Source organism: Pristis pectinata, chromosome 10 (genome assembly GCF_009764475.1).
Source record: "Pristis pectinata isolate sPriPec2 chromosome 10, sPriPec2.1.pri, whole genome shotgun sequence".
In the NCBI taxonomy this organism is placed as follows: Eukaryota; Metazoa; Chordata; class Chondrichthyes; order Rhinopristiformes; family Pristidae; genus Pristis; species Pristis pectinata.
Window position 1 is genome coordinate 46,616,541 of NC_067414.1, and position 19,025 is coordinate 46,635,565.

General features: G+C 38.6%; 1 protein-coding gene across 3 annotated transcripts in view; it reads right to left on the reverse strand.

Annotated features, from left to right (window-relative positions):
- The window catches only part of tbc1d32 (TBC1 domain family, member 32), a 173,442-nt gene that overhangs the window by 57,415 nt on the left and 97,002 nt on the right, over positions 1-19,025 (reverse strand). For all 3 annotated transcript variants that reach the window (XM_052024592.1, XM_052024591.1, XM_052024593.1), the window contains exons 28-29: positions 17,029-17,145; positions 10,155-10,232 (exon numbers count right to left, since the gene is read on the reverse strand). In XM_052024592.1, the coding sequence (XP_051880552.1) occupies positions 10,155-10,232; positions 17,029-17,145 (195 nt within the window). The remainder of the gene's footprint in view (positions 1-10,154; positions 10,233-17,028; positions 17,146-19,025) is intronic.

Consider the following 19,025-nt stretch of genomic DNA (forward strand, 5'->3'; position numbering starts at 1 on the left):
TGGCATACAAATTAAAAACAGGAATGGGCCATTTAGTCTCTCAAGCCTTTTCTGTCATGTAATAAGATTATGGCTGATCTGGTTGTAACCTCAATTCTGCACTCCTGTTTACCTATAGTTACCTTTCACCCTTTACTTATCAGGTATCAAACTACCTCTGCTTTAACATTATTCAAAAATTTTGCTTCATCTGCCCTTGAATGTAGAGAGTTCCAAAAACTTAAAGGGAAAAAAAACAAATTTCTACCTTAAATCGACAACAGCTTATTTTAAACAGTGCCCCCTAGTCTCGATTCTCCCACAATAGGAAACATCCTCTCCACATTCATCCCATCAAGAAACATTTCAATCAAATTGGAGGGCTTGAGGGGAGATTGAATAAGCTGGGTCTGTGATTGAATAAGGAGGCTGAGAGGAGACATGATAGAGGTATATGAAATTATGAGGCACATGAACAAGGTAGATAGACAGTGTTTATTTTCCACTTTAGAAGTGTCTAAAACCAGAGGGCGTCGGTTTAAGGTGAGAGGGAAGATGTTTAAAGGGGATCAGAGGGGTAAATTTTTCACACAAAGAGTAGTTGATATCTGGAATGAACTGCCTGAGGAGGTGATGGAAGCAGGAACAGTAACAATATTTAAGAAATATCTGGACAAGTACTTGAATGAGCAGGGTACAGAAGGATAAGGAATTAATGCAGGCAAGTGGAATTAGATTAGATAGGCATGATGTTCAGCATGGACTCAGTGGGCCGAAAGGCCCGTTTCTATACTGTACAACTCTATGACTCGAAATCATCTTTCACTCTTCTAAGCTCCAGCAATACAAGCCTTTCCTGTCCAAACTTTCTCATTAGACAGCCTTCTCATTTCAGATATCAGTCTAGTAAAACTTCTTTGAACTGCATCCAATGCATCAACACCCTTCCTTAAATAAGCTGTGCAGAGTCTTTCAGATGTGGTCTCACTAATGCTCTGTTTCACTGAAGCATAACCTCTCCTCTTTTGAATTTAATTCCCCGGCGATAAACATTTACATTCTGTTGCCTAATTACTTGCAGTACCTACATACCAGGCTTTTGCGAATCATGCACTAGGACACAGATCTCTCTGTATCTCAGAACTCTGCAATCCCTCACCGTTTAGATAATATCTTTCTTTTTCTTACTTGTCCTGCCAAAATCGACAATTGTACATTTTCCCACGTTATATTCCATTTGGCAGATCTTTGCTCACACACTTAACCCTTTGTAGCCTCCTCAGGTAAGAAAATAAGCTATTTATATGTCACGTGTTTGCGTCATCAGCAAATTTTCCAACCATACCTTCAATGCCTCCTTTCAAATCACTCGTATTAATTATAAATACCACTCTCTAGCAAAGACAAAGTTTACAACTCCTTTCTAGTCATAGTAATGTGTTATCTCCTACACCACAAGCTTTTATTTTCCATAATTGATGTGGCACCTTATCAAATGCCTTCTGGAAATTAAGTGTAATACATCTACACCTCATGTTACTCCTTCAAAGAATTAATTCTGCACACAAAGAGTAGAGCAATTTATATCATTCTAATTCAGAATTGCTGTGGCAGTTAGATGAATTGAACAATTAAAAGTTAGGTTTGTACTTTTAAGGAAATGAAACTAAATATGTCAATGGAACTCAAGTTAAGGATCAACCATGATCTAACTAAATGGTAGAATATTTTTGAGAAACCAAATGACTTGAAGGACTACTGTATCAATACATCAACTATAATACATTGTACTAAGTATTATGGATACATAAGAGACTGCAGATGCTGGAATCTGCAAAGTCCTGTTCTGATGCAGAGTTTCAACCCAAAACATTAACAATTCCTTTCCTCCCATAGCTGCTGCTTGACCCGCTGAGTTCTTCTAGCAGGTTGTTTGTTATACTAAGTATTATAACAGTCCCAACTTGTTAAAATAGCTTTTTTCTCTAAATCACAAATAACAATGTCACAGAGATGGAGGTACATTATGTTGCAAGGCTTACTTCATTATAAAATAGCATAGTTTCTGGTAGCAACACACAAAATAGTTTCTCGTACTTGAGCAATTTCAAAGAAGCCAGGGGTGGTGGGGCTCTGACAGGCCAGTACTAAAATATGCTTCAATAGTTCCTTTATATTGTCATTAGATATTTAGAAAACCATATATTTAATTTGAAAGGAACTTATACCAAGTAGATGTCTCCACTGTGATTTTTCAGTTTATCAACTACAGGTATGTCAAAGAATGTAAAGTAGCCCTAATAACATAAAATGAGCTTGAACCAGATGGGATTATAAAAGGTCAATCTGCCCATCAACTCAACACTGACTCTTAGTAGAGCAATTCCATCAGTCTCATCCCTTCTCTATAGCTCTGCAAATTAGTCCGGTAATTACCTATCCAATTCCCTTTGGAAAACACAGATAGATTCTGCATCCAAAATCATGCCAGCCACTGAATTCATAACTATTCTTTGCATGAAAGTTTGCACTTCCTCACATTATCCTCATGTTGGAGCCAAAATTTTAAATTTAAGAATTGTCTAGTATTGATGAGTCATGATCTTGTACCCATGTATCAAATCTCCCCTCAATCTTCGATGTTACAAGGACCACATCTTTGGCTTCTCTAAGCTTATATTTGAAATTCCTTCTACCAGAAATCATTCAAACAGGCATTCCAATAAAGATAAATAAAAAGAGTATACTAGCAAATATAAAAAAATGGCAATGACTTTACAACTAAATAAAAAAAATGTAGTTATCAATACCTGTGGCTCTTATATAGCCAATGACAGCGAAAATCATGATACAGAATTAAGAAAAATCTGAGAAAGTAAACAAAAATGTTGCATTGATCTTCAGTTAAAATAAAAACAAATAAATACACATAAATGAATCGTGTTATAGGGAAAGTACCAGAGAAATTACGAAGGACAAAAAGTTGACAAATACCACTACTTTAAAAAGGAAGAAAAACTGGAAAACTACAGAACAGTTGGCCTGATATCTGTTATCAGCATGATTGTAGAGTTCCTCATTAAACACATGGATACAGGGAACATATAAAATAATCATAATATAACTAGATGGAGTCAATGTGGTCATGACTGTTAGTTCCCATTAAACATTAAATTAGCTATAAAAATTATCAACACACAAAAATTAGAGCCTTAATGTTTAACTCAGGACCAAGCATTATAATGAAATTAAAACAAATGAAATGAAAACAAAATTCATGAAGTGTTAACCCATTGAGATTTTTTGTTTATCCATTCTGGTCAGAGTTGAAGAAATAAATTTGTGTCTACTGAAACTGAATTTGTAGAGATGGAAAAGGAGGTTGAATTGTCATTCTTGGAAAGCAGCCAATCTTTTCTTTTCATTATGTTCTTATTTCTTGCCTCATAGATCAAAGGACAAACAATCAGGCTTCCATATCAACTCCACATTCAGCCACAGCTTTTCAAAAAGGTAATTTTGCCTTCATGAACAAAAATCCAATAGTAAACGAAAACTCACTTTGCTTTTAGCGACATGATTTTGAACAGTAATAAATGAGTCTCATGTTGAAATGTATTCCTCTCCTGACTTGGAATTTATTTTGGGGGTGAATTTTTCAGATTAATGAAATGAACAGCACTAATGAAGTATGAAGCACAATAATTTCGATAAATAGGATCCTAACAACAAGGCCTTAATCCTATCAATGCAAGGTTACTTCCCAATTATTTCTGCCCAGACCAATCTAAATTTCAATCTAGCTAAAACCCCTAATTTAGTAGTTAATTATGAAGAAGCTATAGCTACTAGGAACTGTGTAAATTAATTTTATTTGGGATTCTTTCATGTGGCAAATAAGAAACACTTGACCTCATCATACTGAGCTGGTTTCAAAAACATCACATTCCAAAAATGAAAGGACAACATTTTTATCAACAGTGCTGACCAAATTCCAGAATTTGAAAAGGTTCAATTTCTGTAAATGTACAGACAGGCAGATTCAGACAATGCAATCACTAATTTATTTGCTATTGTCTGGAATCTGTTTCAAACTTAATTCCTGAATATAGCAACAAAAAATGTTAGCCCATTGCAACTAGTTATTCAGCACTTATGTGATGCAAGGGTGAATCTGAACTTTTTTGATTTTGTTATCAAACACATGACATAAACCTGTAATGAAATCTGTTTCATACTCTTCATATTTCTTCATAATGAAAACTGCAGCAATAAACATTGACTACCTTTTGCTCTTTACATTAAAAAATTAAATCTTATAATTATCACAATTTCAACACATGTAAAAATGTGTTTTCCCTTTTAACTGTAAAATGGAAATGTTTTTCCATTAGCATTCATATGTATTGCTTCTAGCCTTTTCATGGTCAAATATTTTTCTCCTTGAGAATCATTATTCATGTTATTTTATGAACGTCACAAAACTGAAGCACTCATTATTACACTACATTTTGAGATCTGTTAATGGGCTTGACTAAAATGTACATGTTGCAATACTGGTTTTGAAAACTTTATATTACTTTCCTTCACCCCAATTTTCATTGCTATTCATCTCTCACAATGTCATTGACTCCTTGCTGTATTAACACTATATTACAACTGTGTACCAGTTGTATCTAAATCATATGGTCACTTTTCATCTATAAGCTTTGATGATGAGTATTACTATGTTGCTTGGAAGCAAGAGATTTCATAAGGCCTGCACTTCCTACTGGGGTTTATGTTTATTTCCCCCTCCCTACAGGAGCTTAGGTCAAATGAAGAGTTTTTGCCACCATCTCAACAGGATCTGCTAATTCTATAGGGATCTGAAATAGATCCTTAGTTCCAGCTGACCTAAATAGCTCAGGTCCTCATAATTAAGATCACTGATGCATTGAGTGGGAAGTTGAAATGAAATCAAATTCAAAATTGTTTTCACATGATATTACAAGTCATGGTTTTGGGTAGTTTCAGTCAGGGAAGCAAATATACAATTAAATGGGAAGATAGTGAGAGATGTGAGGGATCTTGAACTGTATATAGGTGCTGAAAAGATAGGTCAATAGGATGATTAATAAACTACATAGGATAATTTCCTTTATTAGCTGAGGCAAAGAATATATGAGCAGTGAGTTTATGTTGGAACTATATTCAACACTAATCAGACAACAGACCAAGTACTGCATAGTTAATTTGAGTTACCTTATTACAGGAAGAATACAATTCTACAGGAGAGGGTGCATAGGAGATTCACATGCACATTGATTGAACTAGAAAAATTTAGCTATGAGGAAAGAGAAGACAGGCTGAGTTTGTTTTCCCTCGTACCGAGAACAGTGTGATGACACTTAATTGAGATGTATAAAATTGTGAGGGGGCCGGTTAAAGTAGGAAGTAATTTTTTCCCTTTGCAGAGGGGTTAGAAGTACAGGGAAGATAAGTATGTTAGATGTGAGATGAGGAAAAACTATTTTTACCTGTAAGGCCATAGGACTCACTGTATGAAAAGGTACAGAGACAAAAATCCTCATTGCACTTAAAAGACACTTGGATATATATTTGAAGTGCTGTGGCCTACAGGGCATGGATTAATACTGGAAGGTGGGATTAGGTTGGGTAGTTCTTTCTCAACCCACAAGGATAAAATGGACTGAATGGCCTCCTTCAGTCTTGTAAATTTTCTGTGTTTCTAAGACAGTTATGAGTTTGCTACAAAAGTGTTGTCTTAAATTGTGTGGGTTAATGTTTGCTGCCTCTTGTTAAGGTGCTATGGGGAGGAGCTTCTTTTCTTACTCATATATTGAGGATTTTTTTTTATAAGATAAGATCTTTATTAGTCACATGTACATTGAAACACACAGTGAAATACATCTTTTGCGTAGTGATTTTGGGGGGCAGCCCGCAAGTATCACCATGTTTCCGGCGCCAACATAGCATGCCCATAACTTCCTAACCTGTACATCTTTGGAATGTGGGAGGAAACCGGAGCACCCGGAGGAAACCCACACAGACACGGGGAGAACGTACAAACTCCTTACAGGTAGTGGCCAGAATTGAACCTGGGTCACTAGCGCTGTAAAGCATTGTGCTAACCACTACGCTACCATGCTGTCCAGTCTGTGTTAAATTATGAAGAAGATTTCTTTGGTTAAGTATTGATGTGATACTGTACCCAAGCAAAATCAGTACTTCCGTAAGTGGAGAAGAAAGGGTGAGCATAAACATGGTTCAAAGGCCCTCAGTAACCTATTCAACAACATTTAAGTGTGGAACATTAAATATGCTTTTCATAAGATTAATTGTGAGGAAATACTGGAGATATTTAAAATCTGCAATTTTTCCAAACCTGGGAATACCTTATATTATTGCAGAATTCATTTTCATATCTGTATCAATGCTTACAATTGAGATGCATTCATTGAATATTACATTAAATATTCAGAAGTGTATGACAACAGATTATCAACCAGGTGGCTTTTCTCCAATCTTCAAATGATTGCATTCTTCATGCATAATCAGAGCACAGTTTGATATTTTTTGTGGAAACCAGATGTTGAGCATGCGCAAGGAATACTCTGATACACTGCAGTTCACTGTTCATAAAATGCAAATATATACTGTCTTCTACCAGTCAGAGAGATCCTCCTTGTTCCACATGGATTCCTGCGCATCCTTTGTTCAAGGAATGCTTTCCAGCCATAATACTCCCTATCACCTAATTCAATTTAACCTTACTGATGACCACTTCTCCGGGTCCTCGTCAATAGCTTAAACTCCAACAAATTTCCACTCACTCCCGCCAATATTGACATCATTCCTGCTGGATTCATGAGAGACTCAATGACAGAGAATTCAAATGAATGAAAATCTCATAAGCTAAATGCTCTGTGAAGGTTGATGAATCACTATCCATTTCAAACCCTACACACTCAATTCAACTGTAATTTGTGTGCCTGCATATGTAACTGGCTCCTAAAGCTACCCCATCTGAATGCTAAATAGAATATAGATGATCTATAGCAATGGCAGGAACTTCCCAAATAGGCAAGCTGAAATAAGCATGCAGTTTTCTAAATAACTATCTGAAACTCAAACAATGAACAAGTTTCAATTGGTAGATTAACTTTTGAATAGCTAAATTAAGGTCCCATAAGAAGATTTAAAGGAACACAAGTTTCAAAAGTATAAAAGAAAACAGATACATAAAGGACAATGCCCTTAATGCTGATATGCAAAATGTGCTGAAAATACTTGGGCATATAGTAAACAATAAGCAAAATAGGATAATGTTAGAACATAATTGTATGAAACCTTCAATTTTATATTAACCTTTCTATTGGCAACAAATATGGTCAATACAATTAAAAAAGAGTTGTACCAATAAGTATTTGAGGGAGCAAGTAGTGTACACAGAGGAAACTAATCTATGTGTACTGAAGGAAGAAGCCACATTGTGGACTAAGGATGCTGTCGGTGGAGCTGGAAGAGGTGGAGGCAGGAAAGGAGATATCCTTAACTTTGGAGATAAAACAGATTCAAGAGCTCTTCTTATCAGATGTCATGGTATGTAGTTTGTAATTATTCTTGCCCTCTAAGCTGGGTCAATGGTAGTGGGAAGTTTTGGATGCACAGGCATTTCCTAAAAAGGTCAAGGCAGATCTGTTAGTGAGTAATGAGGCCTTTAGATTTGCTCAAGCCTGCCAATATTAGGTTTGTGTTTGCAGCTGGGTGTGTCAACATGGGAGATTGAGATTTGATGTCAATAACAAAAGTGAGGTCAAGTAAGTTGTAATGACAGAGTGAGACAGAGAAAACTGATTTGTGAAAATGCCACTGATGGACCTATGAGTGTTTCTCCAGTGAAAAAGAGTGAAAGTATAAGGGATAAAGGCAGGCAAGTAGACATAAATCCACCAGAGGAAAAGTAAGTAGTTGGAAGTTACCTCAGATATGGAGAAGGCTGAAGTGATAAAGATTCCAAGCAGATGGCATATATACATATAGATAAGAAAGTTTGTGCCTTATTTTTCAACTTTGCATATTTCAGCATTATGTGTACAAGTTTTTGTTGCCCTTCTATGAGGACAGGAGACACAGGACCAGCAGAATCACTGATAATTTAAAAGTTTTAAAAAAGCAATGAAGTACATGCGTTGCAGTTATTGACAGAGGCCAAGACCAGCAGAGGTTAAATAGATCAGGTTTATGAGGCATGAGAGAGAGCTTCTTTCAACAGTAATCCATTACTCATTGACATCTGGGCCTCTCATATACACCACCTTCCACATGATGATCCAGAGAGGTTTGATAATTGGGTGGATTGGAGGGAAATGAATTGTCATGTCACATAGATTTTCTCCCATTGACCCCATCCTAGCTCTTACATGTGACAGGCAGAGAAAAAATAGTAACGGTGGGAATGAAGGTAAGAAATAAAGGTTAATTGTAAAATGGTAGGCCACATGTCAAGAGTTTTTCTCATTCACCATTATCCCGTTCTATTTTAGGTGGGATTACATAAGAGAGTGTAGCGCTTGTTCCCCGTCTTTCTATCTACAAATGCCATTAGGTTGCTAACATCAGATGTCAATTCTATTAACATGATTAAAACATCCAGCAAGCCCTATCTGATTAACTCACATAACCTTTATTGAGAATCCGATGAATTAAGATTTTAGTAGCTTAGGGTTTTGTTTGAAAAAAATACTTAGCCACTCCCTCAACAACAAAAAAAATACATCTTGTAAACACTGCATCCAATACTCACTGCTAACATTCGTTTAACAGGATGGGAAAATTCCTTAAGAAATGCAAGATAAAACACTTAATAAAATAAACTATGAAATTGTGACAATTTGTTTATCATTCATTTATAACATTTCATATTCTGATTAATCACATTTACATCTGCAATAAAAGAGAATCTAACCACCTATTTTCAATAGTCAACAATAATGCAATCACCCAGACCCACCATCATCAGCATCCTTGGGGTGGAGTGGGATGTTGTCACCATTGATCAAAATCTTTTCTGGACCAGTCACTCAAATTCTGCTCCCAGAAGATGCTAGTTAGAATATGGAGAGGGACTTTTCTTGAGACTTCTGAAACTAGCTCCAAATTACAAGTCAGGGAAGTAATGGAATATTCACCATTTGCCTGATGATTGTAATTCTAACACATTCGAGAAACTCAACATCATGGACAAAGCAATGCACTTAATTGATAGCCACCCATGATTCTATACATTCACTCCCTTCACCACCAGTACACTGTGATCACAATGTGTACCATCTACAAAATGCACTGCAACAACTCGGCAGGTCTTCTTCATCAACAGCTCCTAAACCAGGACCTCCAGGACCCAGAATGACAAGGTGCATGAGAACACCACCACCTGCAATTTCCCCTCCAAATCAAAAATATTCTGACTTGGAATGTCGTCTTTTCTTCATCACTGCTGGGTTTGAAATTGGAACTCACAACCCAATGGCATTGTGAAAGCTTCACCAACAGGTCTACAGCAGTTCATGGCCATCTTTTTAAGAGCAAACAATGGAGGACAAATGTCCAGCAACACCCACCCCATAAAAGAAAGAATATATATCAGCTTTACAGAAAATTGCTCAAAGGATTTGGAAAGAATATTTATTTAGCCCTTACTCCAGAGAAACAGCCAGAGAGTTGTCTTTCCCCAAATAAAAAAAACTGCTTCAATATATTAATTCGCAGATTTATAATAAAACCAGCTGGAATAACAAGACTGATTTTGGAAAGGTTTCTGAACCTTCAAATTTTTCTAAAGAGTCAAGTGCGTTTTAATTATGTATTGACTCGCCACTTAAATCCATTAACCTTGGAGCTTTATACAGCATTTTCCAAATCCATACTTCAAATCTTGCCTCATAAACTAAATCCCTAATTTACCATCCCAGAAGGAATTCTGAAAAATGTTATTTTAAATATTTTTCAAAAAGTCCATCTTTGAAAGGAAAATCTACACAAGCACAATAAAGTAATTAAATTCCAAGCAATTCCTGTAATTCAAGAGAAATGACAATTTCATGCTTTTTTAAAATTTAATCTGGATAGAATTTTTTTTAATTTAATCTGGAGAGACAGAAATAACTCACCTTCATATGGTCTGAAGAACCACTCAGATGGGTTGTTGGAGAGATACTCAACAACTTTCTCCAGCAATTCAACAAGAGCTAAAGTTTAAAGAAAGACACTAGTTGTTAATGACCACAAAACAAACTTGTGATAACCAAAAGAAATGCAGATGCTGGATCTAAAACAAAAACAGAAAATGCTGGAAATACCCAATATGTTTGGCTGCGCCTTTGGGAAGAAAATCAAATTAATGTTTTAGGTTGAAAACCCTTTGTCAGAATGGTCTTCAAGCTCTATTATTTAACTGAAATAAAACATAGCTTGTTTTTGAAATGTGAGGCAATCTGTAGAATATAACACAAGTCAAATCTTGTCTTCAACCCCTTTCAAAGGAAAAGGTTTTTTATAAAAAGCAGTAATGAAGGTTTTTGAAAAGTAGTATACCTACTATTAGTTCTATTTGAAATCTATATTTCTTGACAAGATATTTTTAAAGAAGCTGCCTTATTGTCTGTAGCACTAAAATAAAGAATCCAAATTTTAAAACTAGCAGTTTCACAATTTATTCAAACTTCCCATTTACCCCAATTATTGTGGAAATAGTCACCAAAATGTTTTCCAATAAGAGCAGGGATCCATCAGATAAATGCCAATCTCAAAAAAAAATGGATAAGCAGTCTTTGCTCATATCAGTTTTCCAGCATCTGAAATAGTTTGTCAAGAATGTATACAATTCCCCCAAAGTTTAGAAATGTAAACAAATGGCAGCCAGACTAAGTTTCAATTTGTCAGAGAAGAAGAATGTACATAATCTGCCTACTTATCATTTGTAATGCAATTAGTTGCTCAAGTAGTAAAATACTGCATTGAGGGGAAGTCTCCTTTAGATGAAACTCTTTCAGAACTTTCACATTGATACATCTCTAGCTTAGTCCCAAACTTTCATGTCAGAAATCCACACAGACAATTACCATTGGGTGATGTTTTTGTGGGAAATCTGATGGGGTGATGTTACTGTGTGTGACAGGAGGCAAGCATTTAGTTATATCACTTGACCACAAAGTTAAAAAAAAAGTCCCTAGCACTAACCCTAGAGGATGTCAAATCTAAAAATACATTTCTGGTTTGAATTGCCAAAAACGTGATTCTGCACTAAGCCCCACATTAAAGCACTTATTTATTTTTAAAATGGCCAGTGTTGAAGGTAGCACGACAATGCATCCACAACTGACTTTAATCAAAACTGAGAAGTTATCTGAATTAAATACTTGGAATTGCTACAGGTTTAAAAGGTAGTACTATACCTGAAGATGATCCAAAATTATTTAAATGTAGAGATAAATTCATGCAGCCAGAAGAAACTACTGATTGTTGATTTATGATAAGACTCAGTAGCCTTGTTAAGGCTCCCTACAATGGTGGCAAATTCTCTTTTGCTGCAGTATTTGTTTTTTTAAAAATGTATGCAATAGACTATAGACAATCTAGCAGAATCACCCTTGCACTTATTCCCAATGACTGGAAATGGTTCAGAAATTCAGTACAGTTTAGTGCCGTGAAACTTGTGATCCATTCTTGAAGAATTATTTGCCTAAATCTTTAACTGGGTTTGGATTATCTTTCAATATGGGGAAACAAGACGATTTTTTTTTAAAAGGACTGAGAGAATATATTCAATAATTCATATTTTAGGTTAATCTCTGTTGTAATTTATTTTAAAACATATTTATTTTAAACAAAGCTGTGAAATATCAGCACAATTTTAGATTGAAAGAGGCAGAGTACAGTCAGATCTACAATTCTTAAAACAATACAATTTACAGAATGTGTGTGTTGCTGATGAGGAGAGCATTTATTGCCCATTCCTAATTGCCCTTGAGAAGTTAGTGGGGAATGGCTTTCTTGAACCACTGCAGTCTGGTGCTGTGTTCTCATCAGAATACCAACATTTTCACAAATGAGTCGAAATGATGGGAAAAAAATAGCCAGATTTTCCATTGATTGGCAAGCTACCTATGGAAGATCCAGCTATTGTTTTTTTTAAGAACATAGATCATAGAACAGTGCAGCACTGGACAGGCCATTTGGCCCATGAAATTGTGCACTCTTGATACCAATTTATACTACATGTCCTCCTCTTGTGTATCATCCATATCCCTCCATTCCCTTCACATTCATGTGCCTATTTAAAAGCCTCTTAAACTCCACCAACCTGCCTGCTTCCACTACTGCCCCACGAAACCTATTCCAGTCATCTACCACTCTCTGTGTAAAAAAAACTTGCCCCTCGTGTTGCCTTTAAACTTCCCTCCTCTAAACTTAAAGCATGTCCTCTGGTGTTTGACATTTCTATCCTAAGGAAAAGATTCTGACTGTCTACCCTATCTATGCCTCTCAGAATTTTAAAGACCTCTGTCAGGTCTCGCCCCAGCCACCGACGCTCTAGGGAGAGCAACCCAAGCTCATACCATCTAATCCAGGCAGCATCCTGGTAAATCGGTAAATCTCTTCTGCATCCTCTCCACAATCTCCACATCCTTCTTATAATGGGGCAACCAGAACTGCAAGCAATACTCCAAGTGCAGTCTGACTGAAAATTTATATAGCTGCAGCATAACTTCCTTACTCTTGCACTCAACACCCTTACCAATGAAGGCAAGCATGCCATACACCTTTTTTACCACCTTATCCACTTGCCTAGCTACTTTCAGTGAACTCGGACCTGGACCTCAAAATCCCTCTGTACCTCAATGCTTTTAAGGGGCCTACAATTAACTGTATACTTTCTCCTTTCATTTGACCTCCCAAAGTGCAACACCTCACACAAGACCGGATTAAAATCCATTTGTCACTTCTCTGCCCATATCTGTAACTGATCTATATGCCACTGTATTCTTTGATAGTCCTTTACACTGTCCACAACTCCACCAATCTTGCTGTCATCCACAAACTTGCTAATCCACCCATATATATTTTCATCCAAATCATTGACATACATCACAAACAACAGAGGAACACCACTGGTCACAGACCTCCAGCCAGAATAACAGCCTTCCACACCTACTCTGTCTTCTACGGGCAAGCCTGTTCTGAATCCAAACTTGCAATTCACCCTGGATCCCATGCACCTTTATCTTCTGAATCAACATACCATGAGTGACCTTATCAAATGCCTTACTGAAGTCCATGTAGATAATGTCCACTGCCTTATCGTCATCAAGCTTCTTTGTCACCTCCTCACAAAACTCAATGAAGTTTGTAAGGCATGACCTGTCCTGCACTAAGCCATGCTGACTGTCCATAAGCAGGCCATGCCTTTCCAAACGCACATAAATTCTATCCTTCAGTATCCTCCCCAATAGCTTCCACACACCACTGATGTGAGGCTCACTGACCTATAATTACCTGGATTATCCCTACTTCCCTTCTTGAACAAAGGCATAACATTTACTACTGTCCAATCCTCTGCTTATTGCTAGTGAGGACACAAAGATCCTTGGCAAAGCCCCAGCAGTCTCCTCACTTGCTTTTTTCAATATTCTGGGATATATGCCATCAGGCCCTAGGGACTTGTCCACCTTAATGCTTTTCAGAAGACCCAGCACAACCTCCTCCTTAATCTCAAAATGTCCCAGCACATTAGCATGCCCCACTCTGCTTTCACCATGCTCCAAATCCTTCACCTCGGTAAATACTGACACAAAATAGTCATTTAGTACCTTAGCCACTTGCTCTGATTCCATGCACATATTCCTTCCTTTATCCTTCTTGAGTGGACCTACCCTTTCCTTAGTTATCCTCTTTTTCTTAATACAAGTATAAAATGCCTTGGGATTCTCCTTGATCTTGCTCACCAAGGACATTTCATGGCCCCTTTCATAATCACCCGCTTGAGCACTTCCCTGCTGTCTTTAAATTCCACAGGAGCCCAGTCTGATTTTAGCTTCCTAAACCTTTAGTTAGTCCCTCTTGGGTCATCCAAGGTTCCCTTACCTTACCATCTTTATCCTTACTCCTTACTGGAACATGCCAATCCTGAACTCTGATCAGCTGGTCTTTCAACAACTCCCACGTGTCAGACATGGACTTGTCCAACAGCAGCTGCTCCCAGTTGACACCCCTTAGCACCTGTTTTCACATGTTGTAATTTGCCCTCCCCCAGTTTGGTACTTTCCCGCAAGATTCAATTTTTTCCTTACTCATAACTATCTTAAAACATGAGTTGTGGTCACTATTCCCAAAACGTTCACCCACTATTAAGTTTGTCTCCTGGCCTGGCTCATTTCCCAAAACCAGGTCCAGAATGTTCTCCTCTCCAGTTGGACTCCCCACATATTGTTTCAAGAACTCCTCTTTGATGCACTGAAGAAATTCCTCCCCATCTAAGTACCTTGCATTGAGGAAGTTCCAGTCAATACTGGGGAAGTTAAAGTCCCCCACTATGACAACCCTGTTGTTTCTGCACCTTTCTGTAAGCTATCTACTTATCTGTTCCTCCACTTCTTGGCAGTTATTGGGGAGCCTATAGTATAATCCCATCAGCGTAATTGCACCTTTCTTATTTCTGAGCTCCACGCAAATTGCCTTTTGGATGAGCCCTCCTGTATGTCTTCTGAGTACTGCTGTCACATTCTCCCTTATCAGTAGTGTAGCCCCCCCCCCCCCCCACCTCTTTTACCCCCCATCAAGTCTAAAACAGCAAAACCCAGGAACATTGAGCTGCCAGTCCTGTCCCTCATGCAATCAGGTCTCTGTAATGGCAATACTGATCCAGGCTCTAAGTTCATCCTCTCTACCCATAATACTCCTAGCATTGAATAAACACATTTCAGCCCATCAGTCCCACCATGTTTATTAGCCTGTCCTTTACTGTCCTTCCTTTCAGTCTCGCTTGTCATACCATCTTTCTTGCCCTCAACCCCACCATCTGTTGCCCTGCTGCTGCGGTACCACCAGCCTCCCCCACCTCCACCAAACCTCCTGGCAAGGATATTGGTTCCCCTCCAGTTAGATGCAACCGCCTTGTCTGTACAGGTCCCATTTGCCCTGGAAGAGACCCAATTATCTATAAATCTAAAGCCCTCCCTCCTGCACGAGCTCCTTAGCTACGTATTGAACTGCACTATGCATCTATTTCTCACCTCACTTGAATGTAGCACAGTAGTAACCCTGAGATTCCACCTAGCTACCTAAAATCACTCTGAGGACCTCATCCCTGCTCCTGCCTATGCCACTGGAACCTATATGGACCATGAACCCTGGCTGCTCACCCTCCCCTCTCAGAATGTCCTGTATCCACTGTGAGACATCCTTGACCCTGGCACCAGGGAGACAACACCATCCTGGAGTCTTGATTGTGGCCATAGAAACGCCTATTTGCACCCCTTACTATCTAGTCCCCTATCACTACTGGTCTGCCTGACTTCACCCTTCCTTTCGTAGCCTCAGAGCCAGACATAGTGCTGCTGAACTGGCTACTGCTGCTGGCCTTTGAAAGGTCATCCCCCACAACAGTATCCAAAGGGGTATACCTGTTACTGAGGGGAATGGCCACAGGGGAACCCTGCACTGTCTACCTACTCCGCTTACTTCTGGTGGTCATCTGTCTATCTGTAGCCTACACCTTAACTGTGACCACCTCACTAAAGCTCTCATCTATGATATCCTCAGCCTCCTAGATGATCCTGATGCACCTCCAATTCCCTGAATAAGTCTGTCAGGAGCTGCAGCTGAATGCACTTCCCACAGGTGTAGTCATCAGGGAGAGCATGAGGTTCCTTGACTTCCTACATCTTGCAGGAGAAGCACTCCAATGCTCTGAGTGCCATTTTGTCTACACTAAGTCAAAGGCCATGGATTAACAGGAAAATAAAAACCTTACCTGTTCTTACTTGCTACTCACCTGTGCCTCCTCGCTGAAGCCTCTCGAGCAAAAACCTCAGCTCCCCACTCTTACACTGGTCCACTCTAACAATGGCCACTCCAAAGTGGCTGCTCTGCTTTATACTACCTTCCTTTTACTGGCTGAGTTGCCATACACTTAGCCAATCAAAAACAACTTTTCAAAAACTGCTGGCTCCTCCCCTCTGCTGCTCTGGCTGCTGCAACTGGGGAAAAAATTGTCAATTCCTTTGGCCTCAAAACACCGTCTTATTGGAAGAGACCCCCAGGCCCAGTCTTCTGCTGGGAATCCAGTTTACAGCTGATCAGTGAGATCCAGTGTACAGCGAAGCCTGAGCGTAACTGACAAGTCACATTCCCTGGATTATCTTAACAGCTGGTAAAGCCCCACTCCCAGTTTGTTAGCTATCAAAATTGTCATTGAGATTGAAGGTTTGTGTATGACTCTGACATTACAAATATTCAAAAACACTCAAGAACGATTACAAACAAGAAATACAATTCAAAAATTCTATAATTAAAATACACTAAAGACACAAACCAAATAAATATATTTTAATGAAACTAATTAAAATAAATAAAAAGCAGATTTCTTTGTACCTACCCACCTGCTTCATCTACATCCAATAGGGCCCCTGCATTGGGCCTGAGTAAGCGGACAGATTTCCAGGCAAAAATAGCTGGGAAATCGGCAGAAGTTTGTGACCTTGTTGGAATCCATGAGGAATAGAAGGGGGAGTGCAGGTGCCCACAAGCAGTGACCAGCTGAAGAGAAGTTCAAGACTTCTGACATCACTCAGGAATCCCAAACTTCAATCCAGTCAAGTGGGTAAAGGACAGAAGTTACAAGGGGGACTATCAACTTAAAGCCACAAATCCATCCTGTTGTTGAAAAAATGTTTAAAGTTTCCATTAAAAATAGAAATACTTGCTTTTTATTTTGTGTTCATAGAATGCTTGTCCAAAAATACATTTATGGCAATATAAACTTACTGTTTCCTTTGATGATTTCAGGTTTGGTTGTCATAGTTTTACAGAACAGCTTCTTACAGCACTCTAGCCAGTCTGTCTGCTTCTCTGAATTCTTCAGTAACTTGATAACTTCATTATCTAAATAACAATAAGATTAGCTATAGGTTATATTGTTGTGAGAAAGGTTCTTTTGGTATCTTAAAGATAAAGGTCTGGACACACAGTCTTTGTAATTTAAAAATGGTTTATTAACAAAGACAAACACGGGGACAGAATGAATGGGAACAGATGCACACTCACACACTCTCAAGCAGGAGATTGCGAACGTGGAGGGAAATCACAACAGGGGGTGAGGTATGCGTACGCACGCACACACACACACACACACACACACACACACACACAAAATAACTGGGTACAAATGATCAAGGAATAAACAATATAATGTTTGGACACCCTGATTCTGGACAAACATTGGCTCTTTGGTCTTGGGAGTCCTTAACTAACTGCCCTGAAGTAGTGCACAGCTTACCTCAACGTTCTCGGAGACAGAAAGAGATAGAAAACCAAACATGGAGCACTTTTATACTGCTGGGGGGCTGGGTGGTGCAGCAAGGACAAAGGTGTTTAAATGGACCAATGGTAGGCGTGCCCAGGACAAAGGTGCTCACAAGGACCAATCCGAGTGGTCCAGCATGGACAAAGGTGTTTACCTAGTGGGGTGGAGCCAAACCTTGATTGACAGTGGTGTCGCTTTCGGTCATGTGCTCAATGGTGTCATCTCAGCCAGAGGGGTCAGTGTTGCCACGGTCACATGACAGCCATGACCTTTTACACTACATATATTGCACAATATTACCTTTTTATTTGAAGAAAATCACTATATTCCAACAATGTTTGCATTGGAATGGTAGATAATGGAAACATTTGCATTTAAGTAGTACCTTTCATAGAATCTTAGAAATAGCCCCCATGGACATTTCTACACTTATGTGACAACAGCCTCAGGTTAAGGCAGATGAGGAAATTCAAAAGTTGCTTGGCAGAAATATTCCAATCTTCCTTTAATTACTCAGAAAAATGGGATTTTGCAGGACCGGATTGCAGGGAGACAAAGAAAACGAAAAAAAAATTCTTTGGCTTTGTCTTTCTTTCTTAATCTATTAGAATACTGAATTTGATACTGAATACTCTTTTGATATATACTTGTTTCCTGTCTTTGCAATTGCTTACTTCATAATCCTACAACTATTACTTAGCTAGTTACTTGCCAGGTAACTCGGGTCCCAGATGAATGAGTTTTTTTCATCCACTTACAGCTCAAACTATTGTTGAAATTAAATAGTCAAGGATAGTTTTTAACTAATCGGAGATATTATTTAACCACACTCCTAAAAGAAGCTTTGGCCAAAATTTATGAGGACCAGCGTGAGATACTGGGACTATATATGCTGGAGCAGTAAATGTTAGCAGATAATTTAATACATATTTGAAAACTACAAACTCTTTTCATATGGCAAATTGTGAGAAACAATTTTCCCTAATTGGCAATTCAGTATTAGTAAGCATATGAGAGAGCATACAACATTTATTATCTGGGGTGGGGTGGAAGGGGTGTGGAGAATTAAGAGTCAGCCATATTGGTGGGTCCATAGAACCATACAGCACAAAACAGGCCCTTCGGCCCACCATGTTGTGCCGTCCATCAAACCACCCTCACACTATCTAACCCTTTCCTCCCGCATATCCCTCTATCTCACATTCCTCCATGTGCCTAATCAACAAACTCTTGAACCTGTCCAATGTATCTGCCTTCACCAACACCCCAGGTAGTGCATTCCATGCACCAACCACTCTCTGGGTGAAAAACCTCCCCCTGACATCTCCCCTGAACCTCCTACCCATAACCTTAAAGCCATGCCCTCTCGTCTTGAGCATTGGTGCCCTGGAAAGGAGGCGCTGGCTGTCTACTCTATCTATTCCTCTCAATATTTTATATACCTCTATCATGTCTCCTC